Source organism: Ruditapes philippinarum, unplaced genomic scaffold (genome assembly GCF_026571515.1).
Source record: "Ruditapes philippinarum isolate M1 unplaced genomic scaffold, ASM2657151v2 ctg12825_1_1_1_1, whole genome shotgun sequence".
Lineage (NCBI taxonomy): Eukaryota > Metazoa > Mollusca > Bivalvia > Venerida > Veneridae > Ruditapes > Ruditapes philippinarum.
Window position 1 is genome coordinate 1 of NW_026859574.1, and position 19,428 is coordinate 19,428.

The following is a 19,428-nucleotide window of genomic DNA, read 5'->3' on the forward strand; positions in this document are numbered from 1 at the left end:
TTGAATTTTTTTTACTTTAAGTTTAAAGATATCATTTATAGTCACAAAGAAGATCAGTAAAAAAAAATAACAATTTTCAAATATAGCATTAACTTTAATGTTTAGTAAGTAACAAAGATGAAAATTAAAAAAGAAATATAATGTAGGAGTTGATAATGAATGTTTATTTTGAATTTGAAGAAAATCCATGAAGAAAAAATTAGAAAGTTAAAGAATGAATAAGAAAAATTCAAAGTTTAAGGAGGAGATAATTCTGGAAATATGGATTCTAGATTTATAAACCTTGTCATATTATTATGATGTGAGAGTTTGAAGTAAATCCTATAAGGAAAAAAGAAGTTGGAGTAAAAATATCAATTTCTTGAGAAAAAAAGCTATCAAGAAAAAAGCTATGTTCAAGGGAGACATAATTCTGGAAATAGTCTTGCTAGAGTATTGTACCATCTTACAAATGTTGAGTGATAATAAAAAACATATATATGAAGTTTGAAGTAAAAACATTGAGAAATAAAGAAGTAATTTAAAAAAGACAACATTTTTTTCATAAAAATTCTAAGTTCAAGGGAGGTAATTCTGAAAAGTTTTGTGCTAGAGTTGTAAACCTTGTCACATATGAAGTGGTTGATGACCAGAAACTTATATTTAAAGTTTGAAGTAAACATCTTAAAAAATGAAGAACTTATAGTGAAAAAGCTTAAAAATTTAAATCAGAAATCTTGAAATTCATTTTTTTGTTGTTGCCATAGCAACCAGAATTTTCAACATAGGAAGAAAAGAAAAAGATGTACATAATCTCAAGACTGCCATCTACCCATATTTCAAGTTTCATAAAGATATTTTCAGTACTTTTTGAGTTATCACTGAAATTCTAAGTTCAAGGGAGGTAATTCTGATAATTTTTTTGCTAGAGTTGTAAACCTTGTCACATATGATGTGGTTGATGACCAGTAACTTATATTTAAAGTTTGAAGTTAACACCTTAAGAAATAAGAACTTATAGAGAAAAAGCTTAAAAATTTAAATCAGAAATCTTGAAATTCAGGTTTTTTTTGTTGCCATAGCAACCAGACTTTTCAACATAGGAAGAAAAGAAAAAGATGCGCATAATCTCAAGACTGCCATCTACCCATATTTCAAGTTTCATAAAAATATTTTCAGTACTTTTTGAGTTATCACTGAAATTCTAAGTTCAAGGGAGGTAATTTTGATAATTTTTGTGCTAGAGTTGTAAACCTTGTCTCATATGATGTGGTTGATGACCAGAAACTTATATTTAAAGTTTGAAGTTAACACCTTAAGAAATAAGAACTTATAGTGAAAAAGCTTAAAAATTTAAATCAGAAACCTTGAAATTCAGTTTTTTTTGTTGCCATAGCAACCAGAATTTTCAACATAGGCAGAAAAGAAAAAGATGTGCATAATCTCCAGACTGACATCTACTCATATTTCAAGTTTCATAAAAATATTTTCAGTACTTTTTGAGTTATCACTGGATCCAGTTTATTTGTTAAATTTGCGATATTTTCAGACTATTTGTTGCCATAGCAACCAGAATTTTCAAAATAGAAAGAAAAGTAAAACACATGCCTAATCTCCATACTGCCATCTATCTATATATCAAGTTTCATAAAAATATTTTCAGTACTTTTTGCGTTATTGCGGGATCCAGTTTTGTGGATGGACGGACTGACAGACAGATGGAGGGTAAACCTAAAGTCCCCTCCGGTTAAACCAGTAGGGGACTAGTTATCATATTCATATGAACAATGTCATAATACTATTATCATATTTGTTTGCAAAACCATGTCATAATTATCTTTTGGAACAATGTCAAATCTAATTACCATATTCATATGAAGAATGTCATAACCTAATTATCCTATTTATATGAACAATGTCATAATACTATTATCATATTTGTTTGCAAAATCATGTCATAATTATCTTTTGGAAGAGGTATAAAAAACACAGCTCCACATGGTGTGAACACTTGTCTGCTAACATAACCACTTTTGACAGTTAAAAAGGGGCATAGCTCAAAAATATAGCTTTCAGAATTATGACCCTTGTCACTGCACCTTATCAAGATAAGCAAGTTTTACATGTATTATATTGATAACTTTTCAAAATGTTTGCATAAAAGGCTACATTATGATTAAAAAGTTTAATGAATGAAAATAATAATTTCATAACGAAATGGAAATCATTACAGGAATACATTCTGTCTTCTGTAAATTTGCTTCTTTAGGAGGAGCAAGTAAATAAATGTAACAAATTCGAGAAATTTTACATGACATCACATGAAGAAGAACCCACATGACGCTATGTTGGCAAAAACAAGTAAAAATGACTTAAAATCACTAAAAAGAAATGAAATAAATAGAAACTTTTTTGTTTTGCATGCAAGATAGAAATATATTTCACTCATGAACACCAGCTTCGCCACTCGTAAAAAATATTACAACTTGTGTCCACTGAGTGAAATATGTTTCTGATCTTACATGCAAAACGCAACAAAAATATTCTCTATACAACATCTTGTTGTTTTTTTCTTAGAAACAGACAAGCTAACAATACAGTATTGGTTTATGATTTACTTACCTTTATTATATAGCACATCACCGTTTTCTTCCCGTTTAATGCAGTTTCATAAATCCCATTTGATCCTACATAGGGAGTACATGAAAAGAATTGTGAAAAAGTTACAAATTGCCACTTAAAAATACATTCTAGAAACACAAGACAATATTTCCCTCTAAAAAAGATTGACTTCTCTAAACCTTAACAATGTACAGAATAATGAAAATGAATGTTAAATGACACAATACATGATGTCAGATATCCGAGACTTCAACAAACCAAATGACATCAAGAAAAAAAATCAATTTCCAATCAATGAGTTTCAACAAATATCTATATTGATTTTCTTTCTATTCAGCATGTTAGAATAGAAAAGGAAATCATTTTTTTTATCATACATAATCGTCCTTCAATTCATTCTTGTCTTACAATCTTTATTCACCCATGATTTATGTATGTGCTCACCTAAACTCAGTCTCTACAGTATTCTACAAGAACACACAAAGTTTTATTTTTTTTCTTCCAAAATTAAGCTTCATGCAGATCTCAATTTTTAGTTGGCAAGTATAACAAAAATTGTTTTAAAGCACATGTTCTTATATCTTAGTTTTAAAAAAGGATATTGATTTGAGCAAAATATTGACATAAATATTCTCAAAATAACTTAAAAATCCACAACAGAGAGAGCGCAACAACATAATTTCCTTGTAAAAACAAATTCAAATTTCATATATGACCTTGATGGTTAAGGTCATTTAAAGGTCAAGGTCATATTTGAATTAATTACCTAGTCAATTCTGTCTAAGGTTTTTTTTGTTCAAGAATTAATCAAATCCATAAATAAATAAATAAAGTTATGACAATTTACGCAAATTTTTAATAATTTTGACCTTGACGTTAAAGGTTAAAGTCATATAAGATTAATGCAACGGGTTTTATCATAAGGGTTCTTTTGTCCAAGTATAAATCAAAGCTGTCAAAGAATAATAAAGTAATGACATTTCAATCTAAGCTAAATTCAATATCTGACCTTGACATACAAGGTCATTTATAGGTCAATAAGAATTACTTAACATGTCAGTTATATTTTGAGTGTTCTCTTGTCTTAATTTAATGGGAATCCATAAATAAATAACAAGTTATGACCTATGTAGAAAAATTCACTTATCTGACCTTCAGTGTCAAGGTCAAAAAAGGTCATGATCAACTTTAATTAAATCATCTTTAACATCTTGTTCCAAGGATAATGGTGCAAAAGTATTAAGGTAATCCATTCAATAATTACAATTATAGCCAATTATAGTAAGAAACTGAAATTCCAATAATTTGACCTTCAAGTTCATTTATAGGTCAAGGTCAAATTGAGATTGATCTTCTTTAAGACATTATCCTTAAGGTAGTTGTGCTCAATTATGAAGACAATCCATTCATTAATAACAATGTTAAGCCAATTTTAGCAAACATCAAGTAAAATTCATTGAACTGACCTTCAATGAAAAGGTCACTGATGGGTGCAGGTCAAAATCAATTTAGTTATGATCTTGAAGGTCTTGTCCGAAAGGATTTTTGATTCCAAGTATGAAGAAAATCCATTCATAACTAACAAAGTTATAGCCAATCATAGCAAAAGTCAAGCAAAACTTAATGGAACCATTTTAACAACATGGGGATAACCCAAGGATCATTCCTATAAAGTTTGGTTACTGTGCAGTCATTGGTTTCAGAGGAGATCTTGTTTAAAGTAATTATTGACGACACACCACGATGCAAGACGGACAGTGGGTGATCACAATAGCTCACCATGAGCACGTTGCGCTCAGGTGTGCTAAAAATAATGGCTAATGTTGAAGTTGGTTGACAGCAATGTAAATGTGAACGACAACCTGTCTGTAGCATTAACTCGAAATTTCTCTTAAAAAAAGCAGAGCTAATTAAAACTATGAAATACCTTCAATTTCATTAAAAACTTTCTTCTTAAATGCCCAACTATCATAAAGCTGTGGTGTCTTTCCATCAGATGCAGCATGAAGGAGTTCAACATATTCAACAGTTACTTGATCATCTTTAAACTTTAAATCTTTTATACCACGCTGCTCTGTAACAAAGAACATTCATAAAACAACACATTAAATTCTTATATCTTAGGCTTAAAGCCGCAACGCCTCCAGATTCATGTTTATTTTCATAAAACTTTTAAAATGTATTTAAAAGTAAAATAATTAAGGTGAACAAATAAAGTAATTTACATATTACAATCCAAGAAAAATCCAAACATATTGCAAAAACAGCCCTAACTAACGCAGTAGAAATATGGTGATAAAAATACTGCAAAATCGGTCATAAACCGCTTAAAAACATGTAAAATATAACTTGGATTTAGAATGATTTTACCATTCTTAAAAATTTTGTACATTTTTCTCAATATTGATTTTCTTGAAATATTTTGGCTCATCTTGAGGTGTGCTGCTTTAATATACTTGTATACTTTTTTCTATTGTTATGAAGGTGAACAAGAGCACCATAAAGTGGGGAAGGCAAAGGGGAATATACACGAAATGCAAATTTGTTTACGTAATCAAAAATAATCAGAGACTCTTTCAATAAACTTGTCCAGAACATATTTCATATTCATCATAATTATGATACTAAGTGACCACCATGGTAGGGACACTTATGATCAAAAGTGTTAGATTATTTTATATAAATTTTGTTCAGATCTAATTCATTGATCATGTTGATACATGCCAAGTTACTAAGCCACTAGGCGACTTAGAAGAGACAATCAAAATGCTGTCTTTACAAATTATTTTCTTTTTTATTACTTCCCTTTATTTAATCAGACAATTCACCTTATCTTCATGTTTTGTACAAAAACGTAATAATTCCCCCCCCCCCCCCCCCCCAAAAAAAAAGCAGAGCCATGGGGCATGGTCTATATTGACTGCAGTAGCATGATTTATATAACTATTGCAGAAGTCCATATGGCAATGCTTCGTGCCAAACATTAAATATTTTCAGGTGAACTCCTATTTATTCTTATTAACATTATAACTATTTTTGTTGACAGATAAAAGTCCCCATTTCCTTCCCTACCTGACAACATCATTGAGTCTTGATCAGAGCTGTTTAAATGTAATTTTAGCATAATAATGACCGACCTGTGATTAATTTGTGAAAATATTTCTATGTAAATAACCCATAATTTTCAGTAAACTTACCACAAGTAGGAAAAAAATTCCGTTTCTTATCTGAGGCAATCACCAGCATAGCCTTGACTTTTTCCTGTAGAAAAGAAAACACAATAATTAATAACATACAGCCATTTAATCACTAGCTCACAAAAAAAAATTCAAATTTTTGTTAAATATCAGCAGCAATAGATTAAATGTCTTTTTTTTTAAAAGCTGATTTTTTACTGTTGCACCAACATTGTAAAGCCTGTATTGTGACTTTCCAGCTTTAGTGGTGGAGGAAGACCTCAAGTGCTCCTCCGTACATTATCACCTGCAGGCACCTTACTAGAGCCACCGTCTTTCCAAGCTAGCTTGATAGCTAGTTTCAGCTAGCTTGATAGCTAGTTTCCCTGCATGAAAGAAGCCAAAGTCTGTAGCAGGACTCGCACCCAGAGCCATGAAGGGATCAACTGAGCCGTGTCACGACAAAACCAACATAATGGGTTTGCGACCAGCATGGATCCAGACCAGCCTACGCATCCGCACAGTCTGATCAGGATCCATGCTGTTCGCTATCAGTTCCTCTACTTGTTATAGGGTTTGTAAGCGAACAGCATTGATCCTGATCAGACTGCGCGGATGTGCAGGCTGGTCTGGATCCATGCTGGTCGCAAACCCATTATGTTGGTTTTGTCGTGACGCAGCTCAACTATGTTCAAATCAAGACTACAAACTTTTAATAAAGGAGATATAAATACTCCCTAGCCAGTGCTTTAATGCAGAATGGCATTCGGAACATCCTCCGCTATCATAATAACCTCCGATTGAATACGTATTGAAAGTAGTTCAACCACATGGATTTAGATGTAAACAAAGACAGAGGGTGTAATTTTTAATAATGTATAACAATTGTATGTATGTATTTGACATCCACAAGAAAATAAAGTCTATTTTGGTAAACTTATGGTTAAACATAATTATGTCTGGCAATCATAATCAACTAACAAATGCTCACTGATGTACAATTATGGCCAAATCCGAATAAATGTCAACAGTAACATTTTATACTTTAGGTTTCTACAACCAAAATAATAAGTATATAAATAATGTACTGTACTGTTTACTGTTATATCTGTAAATTTACTTAATAATAATACAGGCGGACTTTTACTCGATATATTGGTATAAATTTAGTCTTCAACTACTAGCAATAAATTACTTAACTATTTATTTGTTCTAAGTTTCTTAGCGTTAGACTGAAAATACCATACTAATTCTGTTGTATTCTTACTATTGTGTTTGAGGTCCTTGCCCGAAGACTGACAGAAAGGGCAAAAGGTTGCGAATTGGCAGAATGGAGGGCAAGTATTTCTTTATTTTCATTTTTATATATTTTTGAAGTATTAAAGTTGTAAACCAATTATCTGTTCATGGTTTGCATATAAAAATAAATAAGGAAGTTGTCATGAGCGGGAATTAATATATAGAAATGTCTCAAGAAAAAAACTGAGCTTCATGCGCAGTTGGGATTCCAACAGTGCCAGGTTCTCTGGATTGACTGTCTGGTAGGATCATCCATTCATTAGCATAGTCATGAGGGATTTTTAACTGTCCATAGATCTTTCAGATTAATGTAATTAATGCATAGAGTATACTTGCCACAAATGATGGTCCATGACAACGAAGCACTTCTTTAGAGGGATTCGTAGACATAGAAGAATGAATGAAAAAAGCTGAAAATGTAAAATTATATCGGCATTTTACTTACAACCAGTCACATATATCCTTTTGGTTAAAAAAATGTTCACAAACTTTAAACCTGTTTCTGATGTGTTGTACTTCTTTTTCTTCATTACAAGTGTAGTTTTGAATTGTTTCTTTGGCAGGGAGTAAAAAAATGAGGATTTTATGTGTGAACTAAGTTTTTCCTCGAGGAACTTGATTAACTTCTACAAATGGAGATCATTTAACCTAATAATGATATTTTTTATTTGGGTTTTATGTTTCAGCAACACAGTAAAGGTCATATGGTGACTTTCCAGCTTTACTGGTGGAGGAAGACCCTAGGTGCCCCTCTGTCCATTATTTCAGGCACAATCAGGCACTTGAGAAGAACCACCCATGTCCAGAAAGCTCGCTAGATAGCTTTCTCACATGAGAGAATCTGAAGAAGCTCAAACCTACAGCAGTAAGAGGAAGTGGTTTAAAATCCAAAACCTTAATCACTTGGCCACGGATGCCCTATGTTAGTTAAATTGCTTTCAGAAATAATAGGACCTTTTATCTGGATAAAGACTAATCAATTTTAATAAGTACCAATTTAATATGACTTCATTAAAATGCGCAATCTGCAAAAAATATGTGCAAATCGCTCAAATGCAACACTGCAGGTGTGTAATTAAAAAATAAAACACTTACCAAAAATGCCACCAGTATTGTCCCAAGAATTGAATGTGATAAAAAAATCGTCAACTTGTGAAAGAGTTATGCTGAAAAATAATGAGAATTAAGTTAGGAAACCTTTAATAATCATAGTTTCCCCAGAAAAAAAAATTTTGAATTAAAAAAAAAAGCAAACAGTTTTTAAATTGAAAAAGACTGAGGGTTTTAAAATTTAAAACTGGCAAAAAAATTGCAAGTTTTGGGTTTAAAAAAACAATTCGAAAACATCGATTATAAAAAAAAGGCCAGTTTTAAAAACCCCCGGGGGTTTTATTTGAAAAAAACTTGGGAGGGCATCCATTAGATGTTTGATGCAAAAAAAAACTAAGGTTAGCTCGTTTGGGTTTTTTAAAAAAAAAATTTTAAAAATGGGAGTTAAAAAAAAATGACACCCCCGGGGGAGGACCCGTTTTTTACCCCCCCGGTTTTATTTTAAAAAAATCTTTGTAGACATTCACTAGAAGATGTTTCATGCTAAATATCTTAGCTCTAGCTCTTTCGGTTCTTTAAAAGAAAAATTTTTAAGTTTTCACTATACGCATATAGGGAAAATCCATGACCCCCTTGGGGCGGGGCCAATTTTGACCCCAGGGCTTTTATCTGAACAACCTTGGTAGACACCCATTAGAAGATGTTTCATGCTAAATATCTTAGCTCTTTGGGTTCTTTAAAAGAAGATTTTTTAAGTTTTTACTATATGCATATAGGGAAAATCAATGTCCCCTGGGGTGGGGCCAATTTTGACCCCAGGGCTTTTATTTGAACAAACTTGACACTCACTAGAAGATGTTTCATGCCAAATATCTAAGCTCTAGCTCTTTGGGTTTTTTAGAAGAAGATATTTAAAGTTTTTTTCTTTTGGTTGCCATGGCAACCAGAGTTCTGCATGGAATTAAATTCTTTGAACAATTTTTAAAGGTGATCACCAAAGGATCATTCCTGTGAAGTTTGGATGAAATTGGCTTAGTGGTTTATGAGGAGATGTCATTTAAAGTAAAAGTTTACGGACGACGGACGGACGACGGACGGATGCCGGACGAAAAGCGATCACAAAAGCTCACCCTGTCACTTTGCTTCCCATGAATTTTTTTTATATTTCAGCCAGTGAATGCAAAGAAAAAGTCAAGACACAATCTCACACAGACAGAGGGTACAACAAATTTCCTAAATATTCGATTATTACTAAAAGTTAAACATGGATCTTTTGTTTGTTTACCATTACATGACCCTAATAACTTAATTAAACTGCTTGGATCAGACTAATAAACTGACAAATTTTAGCAGCCACTACCTGGAATATGTATCCCACTTTAAAGACTTACCCATTGTCTGTCAATATTTTTTGCGTGCCTTCCCCGCAGTTGAACAGATACCTGTAAACAGAAGGAAACAGGACCTTATTGAAATCAATTCTATAAAAAAAACTTTTGTACAACAATAAGGCCAAAGGCCATAGAAATCTTACCTTAAACCAATTGCTAGAACAGAACATTAATCTTCCATTCAGAGGCGGGTCTTCGTGTCAAACATGTATTAAGGAAGGGAAAATTTTTTTTCATAAACTTCTGTATAGGTGTAGTAGGCACTACTTTGTGTTCTAGGACATGTAGTTTTACATAAGATGATTTGAATATGTTTACCTTGTTGATCTATGTTTACATGTTTCCTATATCAGTCTTTGTATACATGTAGTAAAAGACCACCACAGATGCTTCGAACATGATTTATATACATTTTGCTCTGGGCATTTAAATATGACTGTGAAAATATGGTTTTTAAAATAAATTTTCTAAACAAGTCAATGAAACAAATGGTAACATAGAGCAGGCTCATTATTCATCCTGCTACAATTACTCATATAGTTTTTCATTTTAAAGAGGCTAACTCTAAGCAATGCTACATGCAGAAGAAGACTGAGGTGTACGCAAATTAATTGACAACATATGGAGAGCCGATTTTCACATCAGGTGCACGATTTATTATATAAGTTTGGTAAAGGTCCACTACTAGGTAATCATATACTAAACTAAATATCCAAGCCCAGTCCCCGCTGTCACTAACATTTCGGACTGAGACAAATCTCAGCCCAAGATTGTCTCTAACTAAAATTTGCAATATGTTTTGTTCCTGTTTGGCTTAAAGTGTGGACCTTTTCCAGTTTTCCATAGCGAAAAATTTAGCCACACCTTTTCTATTCATTGCTAGGTCAACTGCTCACAAAAGGTATCACAAACATTATAACCACGTGTTCTTTTGTGCAAACCAGGTCAACCAGTGACTATGTATTTTCTTAGTGTAGCAATTGGATAACAAGTTAGTCAATTTACATAAAACTGTAAACACCGGAAAGGTCCATTGAAGTTATAGCTTACATTTGATTGCCTGTTCTAAGTACAACTGATCGTCCCATTCCATAGGCACCAGTAGATAAAACCTGAACTGAAGCATTTCTAGCCACTGTTGACAATGGAGTATCAAATCCAATTTCTTTGCTATTTCTACTCTCTGCTTTTTTCCGATTTATTTTTCTAACCTAGAAACAGAAAACACAGGTAAAAAGTTTACGCATTTATATGTCACACCATCATAATATTGGTTATATGGTGACTTTCCAGCTTAACTGTTTCACATAGACCTGAAACAGATTTAATTTAAGGTAAACAATGTACTTCTACTACGATTACTTGCCACCTTGACTTTTTTCAGAGAATTTTCCTCTTTGTATATGTCACAGCTTATATTAAGTTTTTATGACAAAAATGATAAGTACATGTGATGGGATTGACAAATACAGATCTACATTTTATTTTATTTTTAAAGGGTTTTGAACTCCACATCCCAAATGTCTGTGTGTGGTATAAATTTGGGATCACTAGACTAGTGGTGCAACTCGTTAAATTTGGAAACAGGACGGTTTGGCCCCAAACCAAATCGACCCCAGTGCAAAAATCGGCCCCTGGACGTTTCAGCCCTTTTCTGCGGGACGTTTCGGCCCTACTATAGTACATTGCTTGATTGGTAACACAAACAATTATGACACTTTAATTCTTTAATAAATAATTATTTATCTTTTGATCTCTTGAACTATTTAGATATATGTTAATATTTTTAAAGCAGCATTCCTCCAGATGTCATCAAAAATATTTCAATAAATCAAACTTGTGAAAATGTACTAAGAGTTTAGGCAGAGTAGAAAGATATTTCAAGTAATAATTTACATGTTATCAGCTATTAATGGTGAATTGCCACTGCATTACTAACTCAGTAAGGGCATTTTTCGCATATTTTGAACTCTTCTTGTAATAAACGTGCCATTGATAATGTGTAAAATGATTCCTTTTGGTTACTATAAAATAATAAACAGTTAATTTCATTTTTAAAATTTTTAATGAAAATAAGCATTAACCTGGAGGCGTGCTGCTTTAAAAGTGTAACAAACAATTAAGGGACTTTAATCCTTAATTTATAAAACAAACTGCTAAAATTTCTGGATTGAAAAATTAATTACAGTTACATGTATCTCTTCTGAAAACACATTTTCATAATTTTATACTTGCCACAATTATATCTGTTTTTGCCATAAACTTAAATGTAAAAGAGTTTTATGCACAATAAATTTATATTATGCCATGTAATTCCTTAAGAAACAAGAGGGCCATGATGGCCCTGAGGTCGCTCACCTGTATATAGGTCGCCCCAACCCCCCCCCAAAACATTGCAGGGCCAATTTAACCAAAGGGCTTTTATTTGCACAAACTTGGTAGACACCCATAAGAAAATGTTTCATGCTAAACATCTAAGCTCTAGCTCATTGGGCTATTTAAAAGAAGATTTTTTTAAAGTTTTTACTATACACATATAGTTAAAAAACAATGACACGCCTGCGGCCGGGCCAGTTATGACCCCAGGGTTTTTATTTGAACAAACTTTGTAGACACTTACTAGAATATGTTTCATGCTTAATATCTAAACTCTAGCTATTTGGGTTTTTTCAAAGAAGATTTTAAGTTTTTGCTATACACATATAAGGAAAATCAATGACCCCGGGGCAGGGCCAATTTTGACCCCAGGTCTTTTATTTGAACAAACTTTGTAGACACTCACTAAAAGATGTTTCATGCTTAATATCTTAACTCTAGCTATTTGGGTTTTTTCAAAAAAGATTTTTTAAGTTTTTGCTATACACATATAAGGAAAATCTATGACCCCGGGCGGGGCCAATTTTGACCCCAGGGCTTTTATTTGAACAAACTTGGTAGACACCTATTAGATTATGTTTGATGCTAAATATCTTAACCATAGCTCTTTGAGTTCTTTAAAAGAAGATTTTTAAGTTTTTACTATATGCATATATAGGGAAAAATCAATGACCCCCCCGGGCGGGGTCAATTTTGACCCCAGGGCTTTTATTTGAACAAACTTGGTAGACACTTATTAGAACATGTTTCATGCTAAATATCTTAGCTCTAACTCTTTTGGTTCTTTAAAAGAAGATTTTTTAAGTTTTTACTATATGCATATAGGGAAAATCAATGACCCCCTGGGGCGGGGCCAATTTTGACCCCAGGGCTTTTCTTTGAACAAACTTGATAGACACCTATTAGAACATGTTTGATGCTCAATATCTTAGCCATAGCTCTTTGAGTTCTTTAAAAGAAGATTTTTTAAGTTTTCACTATATGCATATAGGGAAAATCAATGACCCCCCGGGGCGGGCTTTTATTTGAACAAACTTGGTAGACACTCACTAGAAGATGTTTCATGCCAAATATCTAAGCTCTAGCTCTTATGGTTTTTTAAAAGAAGATATTTAAAGTTTTTTCTTTCGGTTGCCATGGCAACCAGAGTTCTGCATGGAATTAAATTCTTTGAACAATTTTTAAAGGTGACCACCAAAGGAACATTCCTGTGAAGTTTGGATGAAATTGGCCTTGTGGTTTATGAGAAGATGTCATTTAAAGTAAAAGTTTACGGACGACGGACGGACGCCGGACGCCGGACGAAAAGCGATCACAAAAGCTCACCCTGTCACTTTGTGACAGGTGAGCTAAAAATACCAATAAGAAATGTTTATTTGCATCTTGTTATTCCTTAGGAAACATGATCTATTGATCTAAATTAATCTATCTAGATAGATGTTTATAGCTTTATGCTAATTAGCGGTTAGTAATATCAACATAAACTTCAAAAGTTAAAAAAAAAACAGAAAAAGTTTTGTTATAATCTCTTGGTAAATATTTTAGTTAACACTGTTATTAGATAACGATAGATGGTAAATGTTATAAAAGCGGCTGAAAAAACTTAGAAACCAAATTATAAATGTAATGTACTTGCTATGTATATGTTAGTGTTCATTTGTGCTGTTCTACAGAAATTAGAAATTTCGATGGGAGCGATAGCGACAGGAGAATGTTTCTAATTACTGTAGAACAGCTATGGATGAATACTAACATACTTAGTGTCAAGTTTATTTTGGGCTCATTATTATTCACTTAATTAAGTCACTACGCGGTTCTATAAAGTACTATGAAAAATAGAAGGCGACTATGAATGAAATTCGATATAGTATTGACTTTTGTTCTTCTATGAAAATTAACGCACACAATTTTTAAGAAATAAAGCTTTTTCATTGGATGACAAATAAAGCTGGACACTAAAGATAAGTTATAACAAGCAATTTGAAAATCAAGTGTTTTAGTGCATTATTGTTGGAATAATTTCATTATATATAGAAAATTAAATTAGATAAATTATTCTTAGATTTTCATAATAAAATCAATTTTTGTAAAGTTTTAAATATATATGCTGAGATAGTAATGGAACATTGAAACATTTTTTTTAAAGCTCTAATTTGTTGTGATGTCCGATTTTAAAAATTATTACATCAATGGAAAGCTTTGGATCTTAGCTTTGTCACAGTTTACACTTCAACACATCTTTCACGGTGTCAAGGGTATACACATCATTTTTCCCCGTACCGTCGATAATTTATCATCCTGTGTGCAGCACCGTATCATTTTAGACAAAACAAACACTTAAACACAACATGCATGACGGAAAATGACCTGAAAGTCACACATTTGAAGTAAGTGTATTCATAAAAGTGTGTCTACGGAATATTATGATCATTGAAGCTAGTATGTCTTTAGCTAGTTTTTAATAAAGACTTTTAAGATTTCTTTGTTTTTATGAAAACAGCTAGAGCTGGCTTGGGGAAAATGAGCATTTGGAAAACTTCTAAAAGAGACAATTATGTTGTCAATCGAAATATTTATTTAATATAACTGTAAGCATCAAAGATATGTAAACACAGAATATTGCACACAAATTTAAGCTTTTAATTTCTTAAAAAAGTCATAAAAGTGTGACAACTGACCAAGTTCTTCGTACCGTATCATGGGTCTGCACCGAAAAATGTGGCACCGTATACATTAGCGCTAGACTTGCACCGCATCATGATTATTAACCTAATGTTGAATAATCTTATTTGTATTTATTTATTGTTGCCCATCTGGGCGAGACCTGTAGATGTATATTAATTATTTTTGAACCGGAGGAAAATGCATAAATAGAAGCAAATCTGGTTCTTTTGTGTGCCCGGCGTAAACACATGGGACCACAGTCATATTCGAAAGAATTGGAGTCGATACTTTATTATTAAGATCGGTTCAATTAACACAACCAGATTGTGCAAATTGCTAACATTCTTGTACATGTAAATAAGCAAGTTTATAGTGAAAATGTTATGTATATTTAACACAAATATGCATATATATAATTGTTACCATTTTATACATACTTTCAGTGATTTTTTTTTTCAATTTTGAAAACAACCTGTGGCTTTCTGAAGGGGAAATATAGCGTGATAAATCAGAAAAGGGGAAAATCAAATTCTAAGAACTGAGAATGGTTTACCTACACATATTTTAGAATATTCAATTTCAATTCAATTTAACATCCATGATACAAAGCAGAGGCTATCTGTAGGGACAGCGTTCTGTCTTAACCCATTACTTCATGAGCATTTTGTGAAAAATGGCTGTTTTCATTGAAAAGTCTCCCGTTACAAGTTCAAATTGCTATGATACTATTAAAACTGCTTCAACACTAATCAAACTTGGCACAAATGTTGACTGGACCATTGCCCTTGCAACAACATGCTCAGGCTTTAATTTTCTGTTACCATGGCAACGAGGGGACATCTCAAAATTGCCAAAAATCACTATTTTGCGTTGATTTTTTCCATCAAAATTGATTTCAAAGTGCTGCAACTTCTCAATGGATTGAGATAGAGTCAAATGCTTTTCAGCGTTGGTTACACGTTACCTTATGATCAATCTGGGGTCATTTACAGCCTCTCACAAGTCCAAAATTTTCTTGGCGATGAGGGGGACTCCGCCCCCCTTCAAACCCCCCCAAACAGAAGGGGGCACATCCCCCTTCTGGCAACCCCCTGATGTATCTTTTGGCTGGGGGGCTGCGCCGAAAAAGAGGTCACTTTTTTAACAACATTTCTCAAACAAAAAACAAGTGTTTGGGGCCTAAATAAGGCATTTTTTCATCATTTGAGACAACAAAAAGGGGGGGGGGGTGAAAAAGGCGTTAAAAGGCGTGTATATGAAGCAATGGGTTAAGCTAATATAGGTCAGATGCTGTTAAGTCATGGCCCTAGTGAAAAGTCTGCAATGGGCATTTTAGGGGAAAAATAGTAGCATTTAAGGGGAAAATATACCTATTTAGGGCTAGGGGAAACAGCCTTTATTCGGCTGTAAAATACAGGAAAAAAAATCACTGACTCTTTGAGATAGTGCTTACGGAGAGAGTTTCTAAAAAAACAAGATTTTCAAGCTTCCTACTCAATCCGTGCAATTTAATATTTGTCAATTATCATGTAAATGAAATGTTTATAAATAAAATATTGTTTAAACTAAATAATTTGAGTAAATACACTGGAAGAGTATACTGTAAGGAATCGAACCCGTGACTTCTAGACTGAAACGTCGGGCTTGGAATTCTGGCATCGCTTGTCCAGGCGTGAGCTCGAACCCCGCCAGCGGCTATCCCATGTTTCCTTGAGCAAGAAACTTACATTGTTGTGCTTAAAGTTATCTATAAGTTTCATAATAGTCTATCAATAAATGGAACTACAAGGAAAAATTCAAGCATGCCGACACAGATATGTAATGGATACAGTTGAGTATGAGGTTTCTCTCAAAAGTGTCTTCTTACAGACATAAGAAGACAAATTGGTATTTTATCAGCTCGTATCAATGCTTTTTGTGATCATTTGACATATGATACTTTTAACGACAACTTTACTTTCGGAAAAGGATGAAAAATGTTCACATCGAGAACACAAATGTTTCACATGTATAAAAGTGTTTTCATTAGTTTCAGGTTATGATAGACTAATATTGTTGCAAAATGTTTTGCGAACATAGATGAATTATCAAAACTCGTTCTATACCAATTAAAGTATCAAAATATTAATACCGTCATTAAAATTGCCTATTTAACTGTAAAACATCAATTACGCCAGCTACAGTCGGCCATGACATTTAGGTGCCACGAGAGATCTCGTATGACGTCATTCGTGGGAACCGACAAGAATAGAGTCGTGTACTATATTTAGAACATCTTTGTTGCCATGATATCGATTTTTTTATTCATGATAATGTTTTTATTTATTTTCATTAATTTTTTAGTACTTAAATAAGATTTTATTGAATACAAAAGTCAGTAAATCACCTTTTTCAATATCTTTAAAAAAAGTAATTTATAAAAATATTGGACATGGGTTCGTAAAGATCAATCTCATAATCACGTGGTCAAACATTTTGGCAATAAGGCGGCCAATTGCCGAAATTTTTACCTGTCGGAAACTATTAGGTAGTTTATGTTGGTAATAAGATTTTAATTTGTCCATCCTTGGCTTATCAACTGATTATATATAGTTTTATCAAGGTATGCTTCACTTTACTAAATTACTTTATGGCATGTTCGATGAATGAATACGAGCGTGTCAGATTCCTGGCACGATTATTGGTGGACTTTCCCTACGGAGTTGTCTTCAGTGTTTACGTCATAGTATATAAACGGTTAGGCTGAAGACCTTAAACTACCGTGGTATACAAACTCTCGAAATAAAATCAATTTTAGTAAGAAATTTTTCGCATTTTTGAACTTACCTCTTCCACTTTTCAGAAGATTACGTAAGAATGATACGGTACTGCGCGCAGGATGTTAAATTATCAACGGAACGCGGAAAAATGATGCGTATACCCTTGACACCATGTCTTTTGACAGCAAAGTATTTATTAAATTAACTGTTAAACCTACCATATATCAGACCATTTTACATACACTTTATACAGTGAGATACCCAACTGGTTATCTTTACTCGAAAAACTACTAATAAGAATAGCCTGTCATCTGCTAGTTCGGAACGTGTTTATCGATTCAATGTAGATTCTAAGATTGTTTGATGGTGCATAATTTTTTTATATAAAGTTTATATTGTTCTGTTTGTATTGATTACTTTCCCCATACTATTCCCTCCTATTAAAGCCTCATTCTTATACAAAATCATGATTTAATCAATAGATTCATTTAAATGCTATTAAATGCTGAATGGGGCCGATTTGGTAAAGGGCCGAAACGTCCGGGGCCGAAACGTCTTGGGGCCGAAATGATTCTAAATCGTTAAATTTTTTTGACTTACAGCTGGTGTTTTTAATTCATGTCGGGCTACATATCCTCTAGTTTTATTATGAAAATTTCTTAAAGAAAACGCAACAAAACGATTCATCAAGAACTTATATGGAATGAACATTTTTGTCCTTCACTTCATGATGCAAGTAAGCGTCTGCTGATATAGAGCAAACTAAATACTGACATGTTGAGAAATTAACGGAAAGAAAGAAATCACAGAAAAACGAAAAGTCTTATTATACGAGCGCAAAACTGAAGAAACATAACTTCTTTTTTTCATAATCAATTTCAATAATTTTGGTATCAATTTAAACATTACTTCATTAGCTGCAAAGGGATGCATAAAATATAAAAAAATATTTAAGTATACTGTATACTTAATTATTGAAAAATGGCTCATATACTGTATCTATAGCTTATAGGCGATATAAAATATCTCACAAAATAAGTTGTTAAAACATTTTGTATCTATTTGAGTAAAGGTGATGTAAGTACTTCACAACCTATTGGAACAATTTGAAAATGGGGCATTTTCTTTAAAAAATGCTCTAGATTTCATAGATTAATTTTGCTAAAAAGGCTAGAACATATCAATTAAAAATCAACACCTATCACTGTGGTTTGTGAGACATTTACTCTTTTTTTAAGGCTTCAACCGCCGGATTTCTTGCGTTCAAAACCCCCTAAAAGGCCTATCACCGTAGGTTGTTTGAGCTTCACCGTATTCTCTGAGGCTGCAACAGCAGGTTTTATTGTTTAAAGGACCCCTAGAAGGCCTATCACTGTGGGTTGTGAGAGCTTTCTTCTATTCTTTAAGGCTTTAACCGCCGGATTTATTGCGTTAAGTACCTCCTAAAAGGCCTACCTGCGTGGGTTATGTGAGCTTTATTGTATTCTCTTAGGCTACACCGCCGGTTTTATTGCGGTCAGAGTGCCCAAAAAGCCTATCACCGGAGGTTTTGTGAGCTTTACTGTATTCTCTGAGACTGCCGCCGCCGATTTTATTGTGTAAAGGACCCCCTAAAAGGCATAATGATCGTGGGTTGTGAGACATTTACTCTTTTCTTTAAGGCTTCAACCCCCGGATTTCTTGCGCTCAGAACGCCCTAAAAGGCCTATCACCGTTGGTTGTGTGAGCTTTACTGTATTCCCTGAGGCTGCCACCGCCGGTTATATTGTGTAAAGGACAACCTAAAAGGCCAATCACCGTAGATTGTGAGAGCTTTTCTCTGTTCTAAAAGGCTTTAACCGCCGGATTTTTTTTTGCGTTCAGAAGCCCCTTAAAGGCCTATTACCGTGGGGTTTGTGAGCTTTAATGTATTCTCTGAGGCTGCCACCGCCGGTTTTGTTGCGTTCACAGCCCCCGAAAAGGCCCCACAGAGGCCAATCACCGTAGATTGTGAGAGCTTTTCTCTATTCTAAAAGGCTTTAACCGCCGGATTTTTTTTGCGTTCAGAAGCCCCATAAAGGCCCCACAGTTGGTTGTGTGAGCTTTACTGTATTCTCTGAGGCTGCCACCGCC

The 19,428-nt window shown here is 33.3% G+C and overlaps 1 protein-coding gene across 1 annotated transcript; it reads right to left on the minus strand.

Moving 5' to 3' along the window:
- Positions 1-2,601: 2,601 nt before the first annotated feature.
- Positions 2,602-17,941, minus strand: LOC132757098 (zinc phosphodiesterase ELAC protein 2-like; the record flags this gene model as incomplete). Its single annotated transcript, XM_060748283.1, is given in 8 exon segments — positions 2,602-2,666; positions 4,529-4,675; positions 5,799-5,862; positions 7,413-7,486; positions 8,172-8,242; positions 9,518-9,568; positions 10,568-10,728; positions 17,917-17,941. Coding segments are annotated over 8 exon segments (658 nt in total), but the record flags the coding sequence as incomplete, so codon positions are not given.
- Positions 17,942-19,428: the final 1,487 nt, after the last annotated feature.